The sequence below is a fragment of the Lithobates pipiens genome, unplaced genomic scaffold, assembly GCF_037356315.1.
Source record: "Lithobates pipiens isolate NorthernLeopardFrog02 unplaced genomic scaffold, aLitPip1_a1.2 Scaffold_23, whole genome shotgun sequence".
NCBI classification, from domain to species: Eukaryota; Metazoa; Chordata; class Amphibia; order Anura; family Ranidae; genus Lithobates; species Lithobates pipiens.
Window position 1 is genome coordinate 169,059,425 of NW_027507785.1, and position 14,989 is coordinate 169,074,413.

The 14,989-nt window shown below is 42.5% G+C and overlaps 1 protein-coding gene and 3 non-coding genes across 4 annotated transcripts; all 4 read right to left on the minus strand.

The window, feature by feature from the left end:
• Window positions 1-309: 309 nt before the first annotated feature.
• Window positions 310-14,005, minus strand: LOC143928012 (small ribosomal subunit protein uS2-like). The gene is made up of 7 exons (XM_077452587.1): window positions 13,822-14,005; window positions 11,187-11,305; window positions 8,658-8,903; window positions 5,223-5,351; window positions 3,672-3,831; window positions 3,525-3,584; window positions 310-480 (listed from the first exon to the last, which is right to left on the minus strand). The coding sequence occupies exons 1-7, from the start codon at window positions 13,952-13,954 to the stop codon at window positions 383-385; spliced, it is 945 nt and encodes a 314-aa protein (XP_077308713.1). The 5' UTR covers window positions 13,955-14,005; the 3' UTR covers window positions 310-382.
• LOC143928619 (small nucleolar RNA SNORA62/SNORA6 family) lies at window positions 8,447-8,603 on the minus strand. Its single transcript, XR_013262457.1, has one exon. It is a non-coding gene; the product is annotated as a small nucleolar RNA SNORA62/SNORA6 family (small nucleolar RNA).
• LOC143928616 (small nucleolar RNA SNORA62/SNORA6 family) lies at window positions 10,959-11,114 on the minus strand. The gene has a single exon (XR_013262454.1). It is a non-coding gene; the product is annotated as a small nucleolar RNA SNORA62/SNORA6 family (small nucleolar RNA).
• On the minus strand, window positions 13,617-13,772 carry LOC143928618 (small nucleolar RNA SNORA62/SNORA6 family). Its single transcript, XR_013262456.1, has one exon. It is a non-coding gene; the product is annotated as a small nucleolar RNA SNORA62/SNORA6 family (small nucleolar RNA).
• Window positions 14,006-14,989: the final 984 nt, after the last annotated feature.

Genomic DNA, 14,989 nt, shown 5'->3' on the forward strand with positions numbered 1-14,989 from the left:
TTTAATATATATATATATATATATATATATATATATTTTTTTTTTTTTAAAAGGTGCAGCTCCTCTTTAACAACCCTATGATCAAGATTAATGGAGCTGTGTCAGTCAGTGAACGAAAGAAAAATGTACAAATAGAATTGATAAGGCATCAAGTGTTTTATATTTAATTGTGCAAAGTATTGGTGAGAATTGTTTGAATGCAATATGAAATGAAAGTCTATTTAAGATGTAAATAGAGATTACTTTATTTAAATAAGAAAATTATCCCCACATGCTCACTTGCGAAGAAGAAAAAAAACCCACACAAGCTTTCTCAAACAGGTTTATTTCAAATCCACCATGATGTTTGAACATGGGTAACACCAGAATGTTTTTTTTTCTTTTAAGACCATTCAGTAGTTGTTCCCACCCATTCTGATGCCTGAGCAGTTGGGGCAGTAGACCAGTCATCTGTGCTAGCTGGTTGGGAGCTCCAATCTTCTGCTAAAATGGTGGAGGGAAAAAAAAATTAGTACAATCACACTAGTCCAAGAGACTTAAAAGCTGAATGCCAGCATTTGCTACACTTTACATAGTTAATTTTGGCCAAAACTACATATGCCCCTCACCAACGTGAGGCCGCTGACTGTGTGTTATAAACTGAATGTAGCAGAGGCTGCATACGGCACTGTTTCAGGATTGAGCCGAAACTTCCTGTCTCATACCCAGAACACACGAGCAGAGATGGCAAATCTTGGTACCCCAGATGTTTTGTAACTACACTTCCCATGATGCTCATGGACTCTACAGTAGTTGAGCATCATGGGAAATTTAGTTCCAATACATCTGGGGTGCCAAGGTTTGCCATCTCTGCACTAGAGTATCTGATCTGCTCTCAGCCAAGAGAAAGCAATTGAGGTTGTGACAACAGCCCGCCAGAGGAAGCTTTGTATCCATTGCTAGAATACGTCGCTTTCTCCAATTGGCTAAGCAACAGATCAGATACTGTAGCACAGTGGTTTTCAACGCCTGTCCTCAGGACCCATTAACAGGCCATATTTTATTACCTTGGGGAGATACAGACTAGAATACGGCAATCACTGAGCAGCAAGTTATATTACCTGTGATGTATTTCACTTATCTTGCAAACCTGGCCTGTTGGTGGGTCCTGAGGACAGGAGTTGAGAACCACTGCTCTAGTGCTGCGGGTACAAGACAGGAAGTCTCAGCACGAACCCAGAACAGTGTAGTATGCTGCATGTAGCCCAAGCTACAAACAGTTAATACAGCACATCCAATGGGCTCACAAGTTAGCAAGGGATGGTATGGCCCAAAGTGTAGCAAAAGCTGGAAGTCAGTCTTAATCAAGCTAGTCCTGCATGGATTTAAATTTGTCCGGTTCAGCAGAAATTAGCCAAAATTTTAAGTATAACCATCCCTGCTCAGGAAGAGTTGATTTAGGGATACATTTTTCTCAAATCTGTATATTTCCATTAACCCTTTCGTGACTAAGCCTATTTTTGGCATTTGGTGTTTACAAGTTAAAATCCATATTTTTTGCTAGAAAATTACTTGGAACCCCCAAACATATATATATTTTTTTTTAGCAGAGACTCTAGAGAATAAAACGGCGATTGTTGCAATATTTTATGCAACACGGTATTTGCGCATCGGTGTTTTAAACGCAACTTTTTGGGAAAAGGGACACTTTCATGAATTTAAAAAAAACAAAACAGTAAAAATTAGCCCAATTTTTTTGCATAATGTGAAAGATGTTACGCCGAGTAAATAGATACCAAACATGTCACACTTTATAATTGCACGCACTCGTGGAATGATGACAAATTACAGTACCTAAAAATCTCAATAGGCAACGCTTTTTTTTTTTACGGTTACCAGGTTAGAGTTAGAGGAGGTCTAGTGCTAGAATTATTGCTCTCGCTCTGATGATCGCGGCGATACCTCACATGTGTGATTTGAACACCGTTTAAATATGCAGGCGCGACTTCCGTATGAGTTTTCTTTGCTGCGCGAGCTCGCGGTGAGGGGTGAGATTTAAACTTTTATCACTTTTATTGCTGTCACAAGGAATAAAAACATCCCTTGTGACAGTAATAGGTGGTGACAGGTACTCTTTATGGAGGGATCGGGGTCTAAAAGACCCCCGATCCCTCCTTTACACTTCAAAGTATTCGGCGACACTGAATTGTATTTTTTTAAATCCGGCGCCATTGGCAGCCAAGTAAAGCCATGAAGTCGCTTCCGTGTTTACCATTAGGAGACTGGAATGAAGCCGCTTACGGCTTCATTCCAGTCCCTGCCAGCACCTGGAGGCATCTGATCGTGCATCAGTGCTCTCGATTGAGCGGGAGCACCGGTAACAGTGGCGGGGGGGTAATTGGGCATATATGCACATCTGCGTACGCTCGGCGGGAAGGGGTTAATGGGCTGCATTGCCAATGTATTCTGACAGCAGAGTAGTCCTGCCAGAATACAATAGCACAACAGGAGAATTTCCATATCAACCTTGAATGTGTGGATGGGGAATGATTTTGATCAGCCAGCTGAGCAAAAAGTAACTGTATTGTTAAGCTAAGACTACTACATCTTCTATTGCAAGCTACTGAGCAGCATACAAATCTCTGCTGCACATCTGCAGGGAGCTCACTCCTTCAGGTATTTTAGTGAACAAGCCAACAATCGCTGTAAAAAAATCTGAGCTAGAATTGTGTTGCAGCAAAGACTACAAACGTTTAGTTGTCAAGTGTTGATGGCACAGCAGTAGTGGTGACAAAGTAGCCCTTCTCTACAACACGTCTATTCCCTGTATTTGTGGCAGTCACTGGGGTAATTTTAAATGCCAGCAGGATTACTATACAAACCTGCACCACAGACTTTTTGGCTGACGTTGGGATTTAAAGTGGTTTTACAGTCTAAGTTTTTTTTTTTTTTTACCTTCATGCGTTGCTTTAATACAGTGACTAATGCAGCAAACCAGCACTTGCAGGTCTATTCATCTTCAGGCTCCTGCTAGTCAAATCCTGTGATGAGTGGGGCATGATCAAGCCACACTGTCTATGGATGCACACAGCACAGCTCAGGAGCACACCCGCATGTGCTCCCACAGCTTACTATGGGGCACAAACACAGATAAGTAGGAGTGGAGTGTACTGTTTGGAAAGCCAAAAGATAAGGGACTGGCGTTTTGCAATACTGAACAGAGAAGGCAAGTATAGCATTTTTTTTTTTTTTAAAACACTAAGTACCCATTTCCACAACGAACTCACTGATTCATATGCAGTTCTATGAAGTGAAATTTAAGCTACAGTGCACCAAAAGTAGTGCATGAACTTTTGGAAGTGCAGGCACCGGCTGCAGGTTGCAATGGGCACTGCAATTTGAATGCATTGCAGGAAACTGGCACAGAATGTAGGTTTCCCACATGGCGTTTTAGTGTATGTTAGTAAAATGATCACAAGATGACACTGAATACAAAGTTATGTCCACAAATTTCCATCACAACCCTAATTAAGCAAATATATTACCTGCAGGTTTGGGAGCTGCTGCTGCCGCCGCAGCTGCTGTGGCTGGGATCTCAGGACGCTCTGGGGGGACAAAAGATAAATAAAAAAAGTTAAATTCACAGATCAAAATTGAGAAAGAGAAAAAAAGCCTAGTTCTAAACTTCATACCTGCAGGAAATTGCTGAATGGGCACAGATGGGACTTGTACTCCTTCTGACCAGTCAGGAACTTCAGGCTGAGGAAACTCTGGAACATTTGCAGACCATTCACCCTGGTATTCCTCCTTAGTGGTAGCCTTCTCTGCAGCAGCCTGTTCTTCCTTCTCAATCTGAGTGAAAAGTAAGCAATTAAAAATTACCCTTTGGAAACAGGATAATCTAATATCAAATATGAGCAAAGAACCCCCCCAAAAATAAAAAATAAACACTAAGCCAACTTATAGGCTTCATGCACATTGGACGTTATAAAAACGCCAGTAGCATTAGCTGTAGGAATTTGCAGTAGCGTTTATTTTTTTACGAAAAACTATACTCCCAGAATTATGGCTCAAAAGAGCCAACACCTTATAGCTGCTTTTATCAGCTAGAGCCCAGGTTTACACTAACTGCAAGAATGAACTCGCACAAATGCAATTCCGCATGTCAGTCCCAACTTCGGGGGCAATTTCAGACACATCTGTGCAGGTTTTTGCACAGATATCAATGGAAATTGCACCACAAAATCACTAGTACAGAAGCTACTTTTGGGCATCGGATTCAGGCGCTACCATTGCTGCCGATATGTCATGTCAAATCGCACCAATGTGAACCAGGTTTTACAGCTGAAAAGGGCCCCTTAAAACCCACTTGTTTTGGGGGTTTTTTTCTGCCAGAAAACACCACTGCCAAAAATTGCCAATAACAGCTTGCGTGCATGGACACAATATGCTGGGGTATTTACTGGCTGCAGAAAATGTCTGAAGCCAAAAAAACAGCAGCAAAAAAGTTTAGTCTGCATGGTCTTAACAGAACTAGTCTGGTTGGAGAGGGAAGAAAAGAAAAAAAAAACCCCCACGAAGCAGACAGGCTTTTATTGCAGAAGAGACTTGCAAGGGATCTCTTCTGCATTAAAGTGCCCCTACCTTCTCTGTAGCCTCTAGCACTGTAAACTGAGCAAGTCAGTCCGAGTGTCTGGATGACTGTCTCCTTGCACATAAACAGGAGTTATGTCACACATGCTGGCTACATTGTAACACTTCCAGTTTTTCTACTCTTTAGTGCCGGTTCACACTAGTGCGATGCGGGAACCCTGCGAGGTTCCCGCATCGCACTTGACACGCACGGCAGTTCACATGCCATATGCGATCTGATGGGGAGTGTCATATGTTGACGACACCCCCATTTCAGCTGGCATATCGCACTGCGAACTGACAGTTCGGACATGAATCGGATCGCATATGTGTGAACACACACGCGATCCGATTCTGGTCCGAACAGAAAAAAGGGTCCTGTGCGTGTTTGGACCGAATGCGGTGCGATATCAGCCATGCTATCTGTATGGCTGACATCGTACCCGCACAGACATCGCATGTAACGTGAACAGCAGTGCGCTGCGAATTACATGCAATGTCTGGCATCGCACTAGTGTGAACCGGCACTTACCGTTGAACCCAGTAGCTGCAAAAGTATACCGATTTGGGTGTAGAGCATTTTCAGCTTTACAAGAAACATCTGTCCATACCTCCTCAGGATCCCGGTAAAAGTAGAGATCAGGCATGACTTCCCATGGATGTTCACGAGAAATTGTTCCCCTCATGCGCAGAACCTCACGAGCAAGCATCCACCACATAAGACCAACAGAATGGGCACCCTGAAGAAACAGATTTAATAACCAAATTCATGAAATACAAGTGTTCTATATGACAGATCTAAAGTTAAACAAAAACCGCAACGGCAGAAAAAAAATAAAAAAAAATAAAGTAAAAAGTAAAGTAAAAAAATATAGAGTATAGATCTAGGTTTGTTCTAGGTTTCTAGAGGCAGAGACCCTATAGAATAGAATTGTGGCAGTTGGATTGTCACACAGCTGCACTGTTAACCACTTCGCGCCTGCTCTATTGCCAAAAGACAGCTACAGAGCGGACACTAACTGCCAGGAGGCAGTCCCTAGACGTCATCCTGTTTACTTCCCAAATGCGCGCCACCGCGCATCAGGGAAGTTCTGTGTTGGCCGTGTCCCGCGGACACAGCCAATCACAGATCATGCTAAATGGCCAATCACAGTGGCCATTTAGCACTCGGTCAGCTAGTCCAATGGAAGGTGATCTAATATGTAAACATGAGATCATCTCTCATCGCCGGCTCCCCTCCTCACACCAGACAGCGTGCGAGGAAGGAGAGCTTCCGTGCTGCAGCAGCAGCGAACCCCCCACACACACACTGAAACACACACACCTGTCCCCAGTGCCACCTATCAGTGCCATGTGTCCCCAGTGCCACCTAACAGTGTCATCTGTCAAAACAAAAAAAAAAACAAAAAAACCCAAATTTTGCATAGAATTGTGTGGAAAAAAAATAAATAAATAAACCTCACTATGCCTCTTAATACCTTGAAATGTCTACTTTCCAAAAAGGGGTAATTTGGGGGGTATTTGTACTTTCCTGGCTTGTTCGGGTCACAAGAAATGAGATTGGCCACCAGTACATCAGATGTGATCAATTTCTTCTGATTCGCACCACAGCTTGTAGACTCTCTAACTTTCACAAAGACTAAATAATATCCACTAATTTGGGTTATTTTTACCAAAGATATGTAGCAGCATAGATTGTGGCCAAAATATATGAAAGAAAAAAAAATTAATAATTTGCATAATTTTATCACAGAAAGAAAAATGCGTTCTACAAAATTGTCGGTCTTTTCTCATTTATAGCGCAAAAAAATAAAAAAACCCAGAGGTGATAAAATACCACCAAAAGAAAGCAATTTGTGGGAAAAAGGACAAAAAAATTCATTTGGGTACAGTGTTACATGACTAATTGTCAAAGTGTGAGCACCGAAAGCTGAAAACTGGTCTGGGCAGGAGGGGTGTTTTAGTGCCCAGTAGGCAAGTGGTTAAATCATTTTTACACTGAAGGCTCTTTTCAGGCGTTGCAGTGCTAAAAAATAGCACCCGTAAAGCGCCTCTCAAGCCCAAGGGCTTTCATACTGAGACAGTGCACTTGCAAGCAGCATCTTTGGGGCAGGGTTGGGAGCTCCCAAAACACCCTGCCTGTTGAATCGAATGGGTAGCACTGCTGCAGCACCTGCAAAGCACTTCGGCAGTGCCGCAACACAGGCACTTTTAACCCTTTGTTCAACCCGCTAGGGGCAAAAAGCAGCGCTACAACTAGTGGCACTTTACCGCTAACGCAGTGTTGGCCATATTGTGAAAGGGATCAGAGTTCTTACATCTCATCAATGGAATAATGAACAGCACCTGGGAATTCTTTCTGCCAGTTTTTATTTTTAATTCTTCTAAATGCAGTGTGGTACTTAAGGAAAAAAAATAAAAAAAAAAAGGTCTTGAAAACAAATGCCCTCTAAAGCACTTCAAGTGAATAAGCTGGGTAATATACTACCATGATTTCCATATGGAAGTGAACCTGATCTAAAAACTTGCAGGAGTAATCATGCTGACATGTCTGCCAAGTACCCCAATATTCTTAGAACCCATTCCCAAGGATCTTAAAGCCTAGGCTTTACAAGCCCCCCCCCCCCCTTTCATTCCTCCCTCACTACTGTGAAAGCACACCTGTGCCTTCAAAATGCAGGGAAAAGCTACATTGACTTTAAAGTAGAACTATAGGCAAAGCTTTTCATTTTTGATAAGCGTAAGGGAAGGCTATAACCCTTGCCTGTAAGGTTTATTTTTGCCCCCTTTGTCCCATTGGGGGAATGTACCTTCACTTCCTGTCACATAGCCAAAACAAAAGGAGTGAGGAAATCCCTACAAATTAAAGGAATCTCTTGGGGACTCCCATGTCAAACAGTTCTTACTGGAAGGTTCCTCGCCACTACATTTTCTGGGGACAACCCAAAATTTGGGATTCTTTTACTTTCAACGACAAGGGTTGAATCTTCACAACAGGGGCAGAGAGCAATAAAACTGACAGCTGTTCAACTCACTTTCCACTCTGTCCAAAACTAAAAAAATAAAAGTCTTGCTTTTAGGTAAACTTCACCCTGAACATTAGCCTGTCACTTGTTGATATTCTATTTAGTGGAAAATGCCTGAATTCAAGGAATGAAGGAGCATTAAAAAAAAAAAAAAGTGCTAGGTCAGCTACTAGGAACTATGAGTTCAGTAAAAAGTGAGTGGTACTGCAGGAAAATGGGTGAATAGTGAACCTGTTGCTTTGCCCCTCCCTTTAACAAAGCACCACTATCACTCAGCTATCACAACTCCTGTGGGTAATAAACACTGAATTTAAAAACTGCATGACAGGGCCAGGTGGTTCTTCATGATGGGACAAGGCAGTGCTCGAGTGGCAATGCTTAAAGCTGAACACCAGGATTTGTATTACACACTTGCATTAGCCCAAAAATGTGGATCTAATGTGACTGACTACTGGGAAAGTGCACATTAACTGTAGTAATTGGTGCTACCTCAGTAATGGTCTCCCTGCAACTCCAATTTTCATAGAACGCCTTTGCATACATTTATTGAATAGGACTTAAACAAGGAAGACATTGTCACTGTCCCTCTCCACCTTCATTTTGTTTAAAAAGGCAGCCATGGCAGCTGAAATAGTTTAAGATAGGTGGCAAGTTAGCTTTCCCACAAATGTGACCCTGCATTGCTGGCACAGTGGTAAGTACTAATTATGGGACCCAAACAGTAGAACACATCCAATAGTTTCTAACATAAAAAACGTTGTTACAAAGTGCTTTTACAGTATTCATTCACATTAACATCCCATAAACTAAAATGTGGCAAGATGACAATTGTCTTCAAATTCCAGTCACCGAAGCAGAAATGCTACTACTGGTGTGAAACCTGCCATGTCTATATAGCACACTTCCTACACTCAAGAGTTCACAGGCCAGAATTGACCTCATCTCCAAGTTCTAACAGTGTGCAAAAACAGAAGTAAACACTTGCGTGCCATCATTTTAAAGAACATTTTGTTATCTCACCTTGTTATTACAGGGGATGGCAATATCCACATAACGTAGAGGTGAATCTGTATTGCAGAGAGCAATAGTAGGAATATTGACGTATGATGCCTCAGTAAGAGGTTGATGATCAGCACGTGGGTCAGTCACAACCAACAGGCGTGGTTCACGGAAAGCAGCTTGAATCTGATTGGTGAAAGTACCAGGTGTGAAGCGACCAGCAATCGGGGTGGCCCCACAGGACGAAGCAAATTTCAAAACAGCCCTCTGGAATAAAAGACAGACAAGGTCAAGGCTTATGCACGTTAATGCTTTAATGGGTTTTATGCATTATGCTGAAGTGATAGATATTCAATATATGTACACATTCACAGTAAATAGGGGTTTTAGATTTGCACAGCTAGACATTCAAAATGGCTGCCCTAACAGCAGAAGTTTACAAATATTTTAAAGCAATAATTTATTCATATAAATGCAAATTTGCATCAGCTTTTTGTAAAGGCTATACACAGCAGTACTTCAGGCTAATCAGGGGTGGTGCAAGCTGAAGTACTGATGAGGAACATTGAAGGACAAGCAAACTGCTGCTGGTTAGTCAAATCACAATGCTTTTGGCAGGAATGTGCACAACCTCTACCGCTAAACTGCAGCAAAATGGTTACCAACCTGGCAGTATGGTGTTAATCTCAGAGCTGGATTGGCAGAAGTACAATTCTAAGATTAAGAGCTCACCAATTTACTTTCAACTGTGTATCAGAACATTGTTCAGCCAATTCCCTCTAAAACTGAACAGACTACTGCCGACTTGCTGAAAATGCCATTTCCACAGTAATGAAGCTTTATTTAAAAATAAAAAAAACTCTGGTAGTGACCTGTTGCGTTTCTCAGAAAGTTTAACAGTGTGCAGCAGTACGAAGACAGCCCATGTGGGTTAAGGGAATTTTAAAATGATTAAAAAGGTAAGTTTTTCTTCTTTTACACAGAGCAGGCAAGTATGGTGTGCGTTTTAAAGTTTGGCACAGAGCAGCCCAAATCCTAGTGTGTTTCTTCAAAAAGCACCAAAAACATAGGTGTGAACCAGGCCCAAGACGTTTAGTAGCAGCAGCATGCTTTTTGTATCACCTGTAATAATGGGGTTAATAGTGGGCTTGAAAGTGCAAACACAGTAGCCACATATCAAAGACTTACAGTATTTTATTGTCAACTCTAAAACTGTTCTATATGCAAAAATAGGAGCAAGAGGTAAATATCAGCTTAGAAGTTGCAGAATGGAGCAAAATGACAATGTGCATCCAGATCATATATCAATACCTCGTTGATACAGGCAAACTATAAAGTCTTGATGCGGTGGTACATGATCCCAGTGAGGGTAGCAGTCTTTGTCCCGGGAGCCTCCCCACAGTGCTTCACAGGATGCAACACATGGTGGACATGCCCAAATGTGTGAAGGTTCTGGATACGAACATACAATTTCATATATTCATTGACCCAAGTGAATCTCACTAAATCACCTCTACAGGCGCTGCTGGGATGCCCAGTGGAGGGGACATCAAAACATATGAAGAGACTCATTGCCTTCATATGTGTAGCAGCAAGAATATCTATTGCCAATTCTTGGAAGTCCCCCACGATTCCATTTCACCTAAAATCTAAACTATCATGGATAATGGTGAATGTTAGCAGCACTGTTTATCATACTGGGAAATTTCTGCATCAAGTGAGCTGAATGTGCGTTTGGATTTAAACGTGTCCGCGCTTTAAAGGGAACATGTTCTGCATGACCTTTTGATGCAAAAGGTATATCTAAGGTGGTGAGCATGTGACCCATGGGAAACTTGGAAGTCACAACTGTTTTGGCAGCAGTGTATTTATGACTTCACATATTAGACATTAGGTGTAATTTAAGGACACAATTGTTTGCAATATATTCCTTTCCGATTTTTGATTTTCTATGCTTGGAGATTACTGTGATTTTCATATTAAAGTGGAATGCAATTTGTTGATTTTATTCTCATGGTACAATTATGCATTATCGCAATCGATATATAGTACGTGTATAGAGCATACGATTTGAAGCACCAGGGATAGGATTCATTTATTTTCATTCAGTGCAGCGTATTTCATATACACTTTTGCGGGTTGTTTTGTAACCTCTCACTAGTCAGGGGGACAGCTTTGACAAAACAGACCTGCATCTACCAAGATGGCCATATCAAGACAATGCAGAACAGGGAAGGGAGCCTGCAGGTAATGCTCCCTTTGCTTGCCTTTAATGGCCACAGCTTCCACAATTAAAGTCGTTTTCCAAGTCCATTACATAATGAATGTGACATAGATCACTATCAAACTCCGATCATTGAGCAGAAAGCTCTAACGGCGTTAGCGAAAATCTTGTCAGGTTACTGTTGCACGCTTCCGACACTCTAGAGTTCATTGGCTGAAAGTCAGCCTAATCTCAGAGCTTTAACGGCGTGCTGAACAAAAGTAAACACTATGGGCTTTTAGGAAATTGACATTACCATCACTACTGCATAATGAGTAAAAGTGTACCTGGCCAGTATTTCTGGAGGAAATCACACAAACATCAGCTGGGTTTTCAATTGCTACGATGGCACGTGCAGCAAGCAGAAGCTTCTCCCATGTCCGTTTCAGATTTATAATGTAAATACCTAACAAACACATTAAAAAATTAATACAAATTCAACTGCATCTTGTTGAACAAAGTTGACAAGGCAAGTCAATATTATACATGATTTATAAAGCGCAGAGTTTACGCAGCACCTTACAACATTAGGGCAGACATTACAATTCAAGACAGGGGGAATCAGAGGGTCCTGCTCGTTAGAGCTTACAATCTAGGAGGGAGGGTCAAGTTATACACAAAAGGGTAAAAGCTGTGGGGGATGAGCTAATGGAGAAAATAGTGCAGTTGTTAGATGGAGGCAGGATAGGCTTCTTGGAATAGGAACGTTTTCAAGGATCACCTAAAAGTGGATAAATTTGGAGACATTCTGACAGATTGGGTTAGTGAATTCCAGAGGATGGGCGAGACTTGGGAGAAGTCATGGAGGCGGATATGGGAGGTGATGAGGGAGCTAAAGAGCAGGAGGTCTTGGGAGGAACGAATAGGGTGATTAGGTTGGTATTTTGAGACTAGGCTAGTGATGTAACTGGGGGCAGAATTGTGGATGGCTTTGTAAGCGTTAGTATTTTGAAATTAATTTGTTGGGTAAGTGGCAGCCAATGGAAGGATTGGCGCAGCTGAGTGTGTGCGGTTTGTAAAGTGAATGAGTCTGGCAGCAGCATTCATGATGGACTGAAGGGGGGATAGTCTATTTAAAGGACAAGCCATTGAGGGGGGAATTGCAGTAGTCAAGGTGAGAGATAACCAGGGAGTGAATCAGGAGCTTTGTGGTTTCATTGGTTAGAAAGGGATGTAGTTAAGAGATGTTGGAGGTTGAGGCGGCAAGCTTTGGAAAGTGATTGGATGTGGGGCCAAAAGGAGAGGTCAGAGTCCAGGATAACAACTAGCACGCTGACATGTGGGGATGGGTGTGCCATTGCTTTTGACAGAAGTCAGGGGAAGAGGCACGTGGGGGAGGAAATACAAGTTCTGTTTGAGGAAGTGGTGTGACAGCCATACAGATGTCTGTTAGTAAGTTAGTGACGTGTGAGGAGACAAGATATAGATCTGTGTGTCATCAGTGTAGAAATGATACTGAAAGCCATGAGAGGCCATCAGCTGACCCAGGGAAGAGGCGTAGATTGAAAATAAAAAGGTTCAAGAACAGAACCTTGGGGGACTCCGACAGAGAAGGGAAGAGGAGTGGAGAAAGTAGAACCGTGTCAAAGGCAGCTGAACAGCCCACAAAGCACTAACAGCCCTTGTGGAGTGCGCTTCGATTTGGGGGAAAAAAATTGGGTGTAAGGGGACACATTTCCTCCCTCCTGCACAAGGTGTTGCGGAATGACTGAGTGGCTTATAGTTTTCATTGTGGGCAATTTATTTTGTCTTGCAGACCAAGGACAAGGCCCAACCACAGCCACCAAAAAGGAAATGTGCGGTTTGCACAAACAAATTGAGCTCCTCATGGAGCAAAGCAGTTTGTTGTACCTGTATAGAAGGCCTAGTAAAGGATGACCCGGTAGCCTCCTGTCAGAAAATGCTGACATCTGTTAGAGATGAGCCCTTAGTCTACCTTTAGCTCATTTATAACGCTATTTGACAAGCTTCAGACTCCAGCTGAGGGTCCGTCTTCAAATAGGGCTTCAGTCAGTAGCACTCCAAAGCAAGTGGAGAGAGAAGACGCTGAAGTCAAGTCCACCCGTTCTTCTCTGGAAGAATCGGGGTCAGATAGAGCCCAGGGATAGAGACTCCACTAGGGGCTCGAGGATTAAAGTTATCTTTAGAAGATGATGACTTTGAATGGATCCGGTTGCATAGCTAGCCCCAGCAAGGATTTCTCTAGTGGAGTTCAGCACATCTTTACTTGTGACCAACACCATAGACACTTGCGAAAAAAAAAAAAACTCAGGTACTCCAGCAGTGGGAGGGGTTATATAGGGAGGCAACTTTCTGTCTTAGGGTGGCCACCTGAAGGTGGCCTATAACCCACATAATAATTACTATGGCTCTGTGTCCCGTGATGTAGGATTGAGAAATAAAAATGACAGAGGTAATCAAATACCAACAAAAGTAAGCTATTTGAGGGTAAAAAAAAAAAAAAAAAAAAAACCCAATTTTGTGTGGGTGCAACGTCAAATGGCCGCGCAACTGTCAGCTAAAGTGACACAGTGCCATATATTGGAAAAAGTGCTGTGGTCAGGAAGATGGTAAATTCTTCCGTGGCTTAAGTGGTTAGTAATTTTTCCAAGTCCATTACATAATGGGAAGGGAGCCTGCAGGTAATGCTCCCTTTGCTTGCCTTTAATGGCCACAGCTTCCACAATTAAAGTCGTTTTCCAAGTCCATTACATAATGAATGTGACATAGATCACTATCAAACTCCGATCATTGAGCAGAAAGCTCTGACGGTGTTAGCGAAAATCTTGTCAAGTTACTGTTGCACGATTCCGACACTCTAGAGTTCATTGGCTGAAACTCAGCCTAATCTCAGAGCTTTAACAGCGTGCTGAACAAAAGTAAACACTATTGGCTTTTTAGGAAATTGACATTTTGTATTACCATCACTTTTCCTTTTGTAGATATACTGCTCCATTTGAAAGTCGAGGTTAGTGCCACCCAAGTGAGTTCCTGCAGCCAGGAACTTGAGGACATCTTCCTCTTTCATTTGCAGGACATCCAGACCTCCGGACATTGTTAAATACCCCTGAAGCTACGATGGGGAAACTGCAAGAAATAGATGAATGAATCAGTCAAAAAACAAAATACAAATAACCCATATGCAGCTCCCTCTGCTGACATGTTTAAAAGTGCATGATGACACCAAAGTGACAGACCAGCAGCCTTTACCTTCAAAAACAAATTATATGCATTAGGGTTAAAAAAAAAAAAAAAAAAAGGGAAAACTGGGTGCAGCTCCCCATTCATCCAACCTATACACCCACTACTCCCCTACCCCCCATATACTTACCTGAGCCACAGCCATCGATGTTCATGAGCACAGCTCTCCCAGGTCTTGCTCCTCATTGGCTTACAGCAGCAGGAGTCATTGGCCCCTGCTGTCAATCACAGCCAGTGAGGAGAGTGGGGGTCAAGGCCGAGCCGCATGTTGTGTAAATGGAACTAACAGGTCTCAGGAGCAAGCCTGCTCGAGTGCCCCATAGCAAAAGCAGGGGGAGGAGCCAGGACCGCTGATGGGGGACCCAAAAAGGATCAGGCTGCTCTGTGCAAAGCCATTGCACAGAGTAGGTAAGCATTCTGTGTGTTTTTTTTTTTTAAAGAACTTACTTTAGAATCTCTAGCTTAGAAAGGTTAACATTTTTCAAGAGGGTTAAATACAGTACTCCCTTGAAAGTTTCCCTTCATTATGCCAAACAAGTCTGTGAAATTGTTGAAAGTTGTGTTTAAGTCTACGCAAAGCCAACTTGATCTCAGGTTACAAGAGCTTCTTGCACACACTGATGAATAGTGCGAGAGAGAGAGAGAGAGAGAGAGAGAGAGAGAGAGAGAGAGACAGAGAGACAGAGAGACAGAGAGACAGAGAGACAGAGAGACAGAGAGACAGAGAGACAGAGAGACAGAGAGACAGAGAGACAGAGAGACAGAGAGACAGAGAGACAGAGAGACAGAGAGACAGAGAGAGACAGAGAGAGAGAGAGAGAGAGAGAGATTTTTTTTAAAGCCGTTAAGGTGAGGGGAAAAGTGTAGTTTTTGTATTAAAGAGGAAGTA

What these genes read in the sequence shown, in the direction of transcription:
- LOC143928012 (XM_077452587.1), bottom strand. Translation starts at nt 13,954, where the DNA reads ATGTCCGGAGGTCTGGATGTCCTGCAAATGAAAGAGGAAGATGTCCTC. An exon ending in CCATCCCCTGTAATAACAAG is followed by an intron (nt 5,352 to 8,657) that starts GTGAGATAACAA and finishes CTGTTTCTTCAG; the next exon opens with GGTGCCCATTCTGTTGGTCT. An exon ending in AGCAGCTCCCAAACCTGCAG is followed by an intron (nt 481 to 3,524) that starts GTAATATATTTG and finishes CCATTTTAGCAG; the next exon opens with AAGATTGGAGCTCCCAACCA.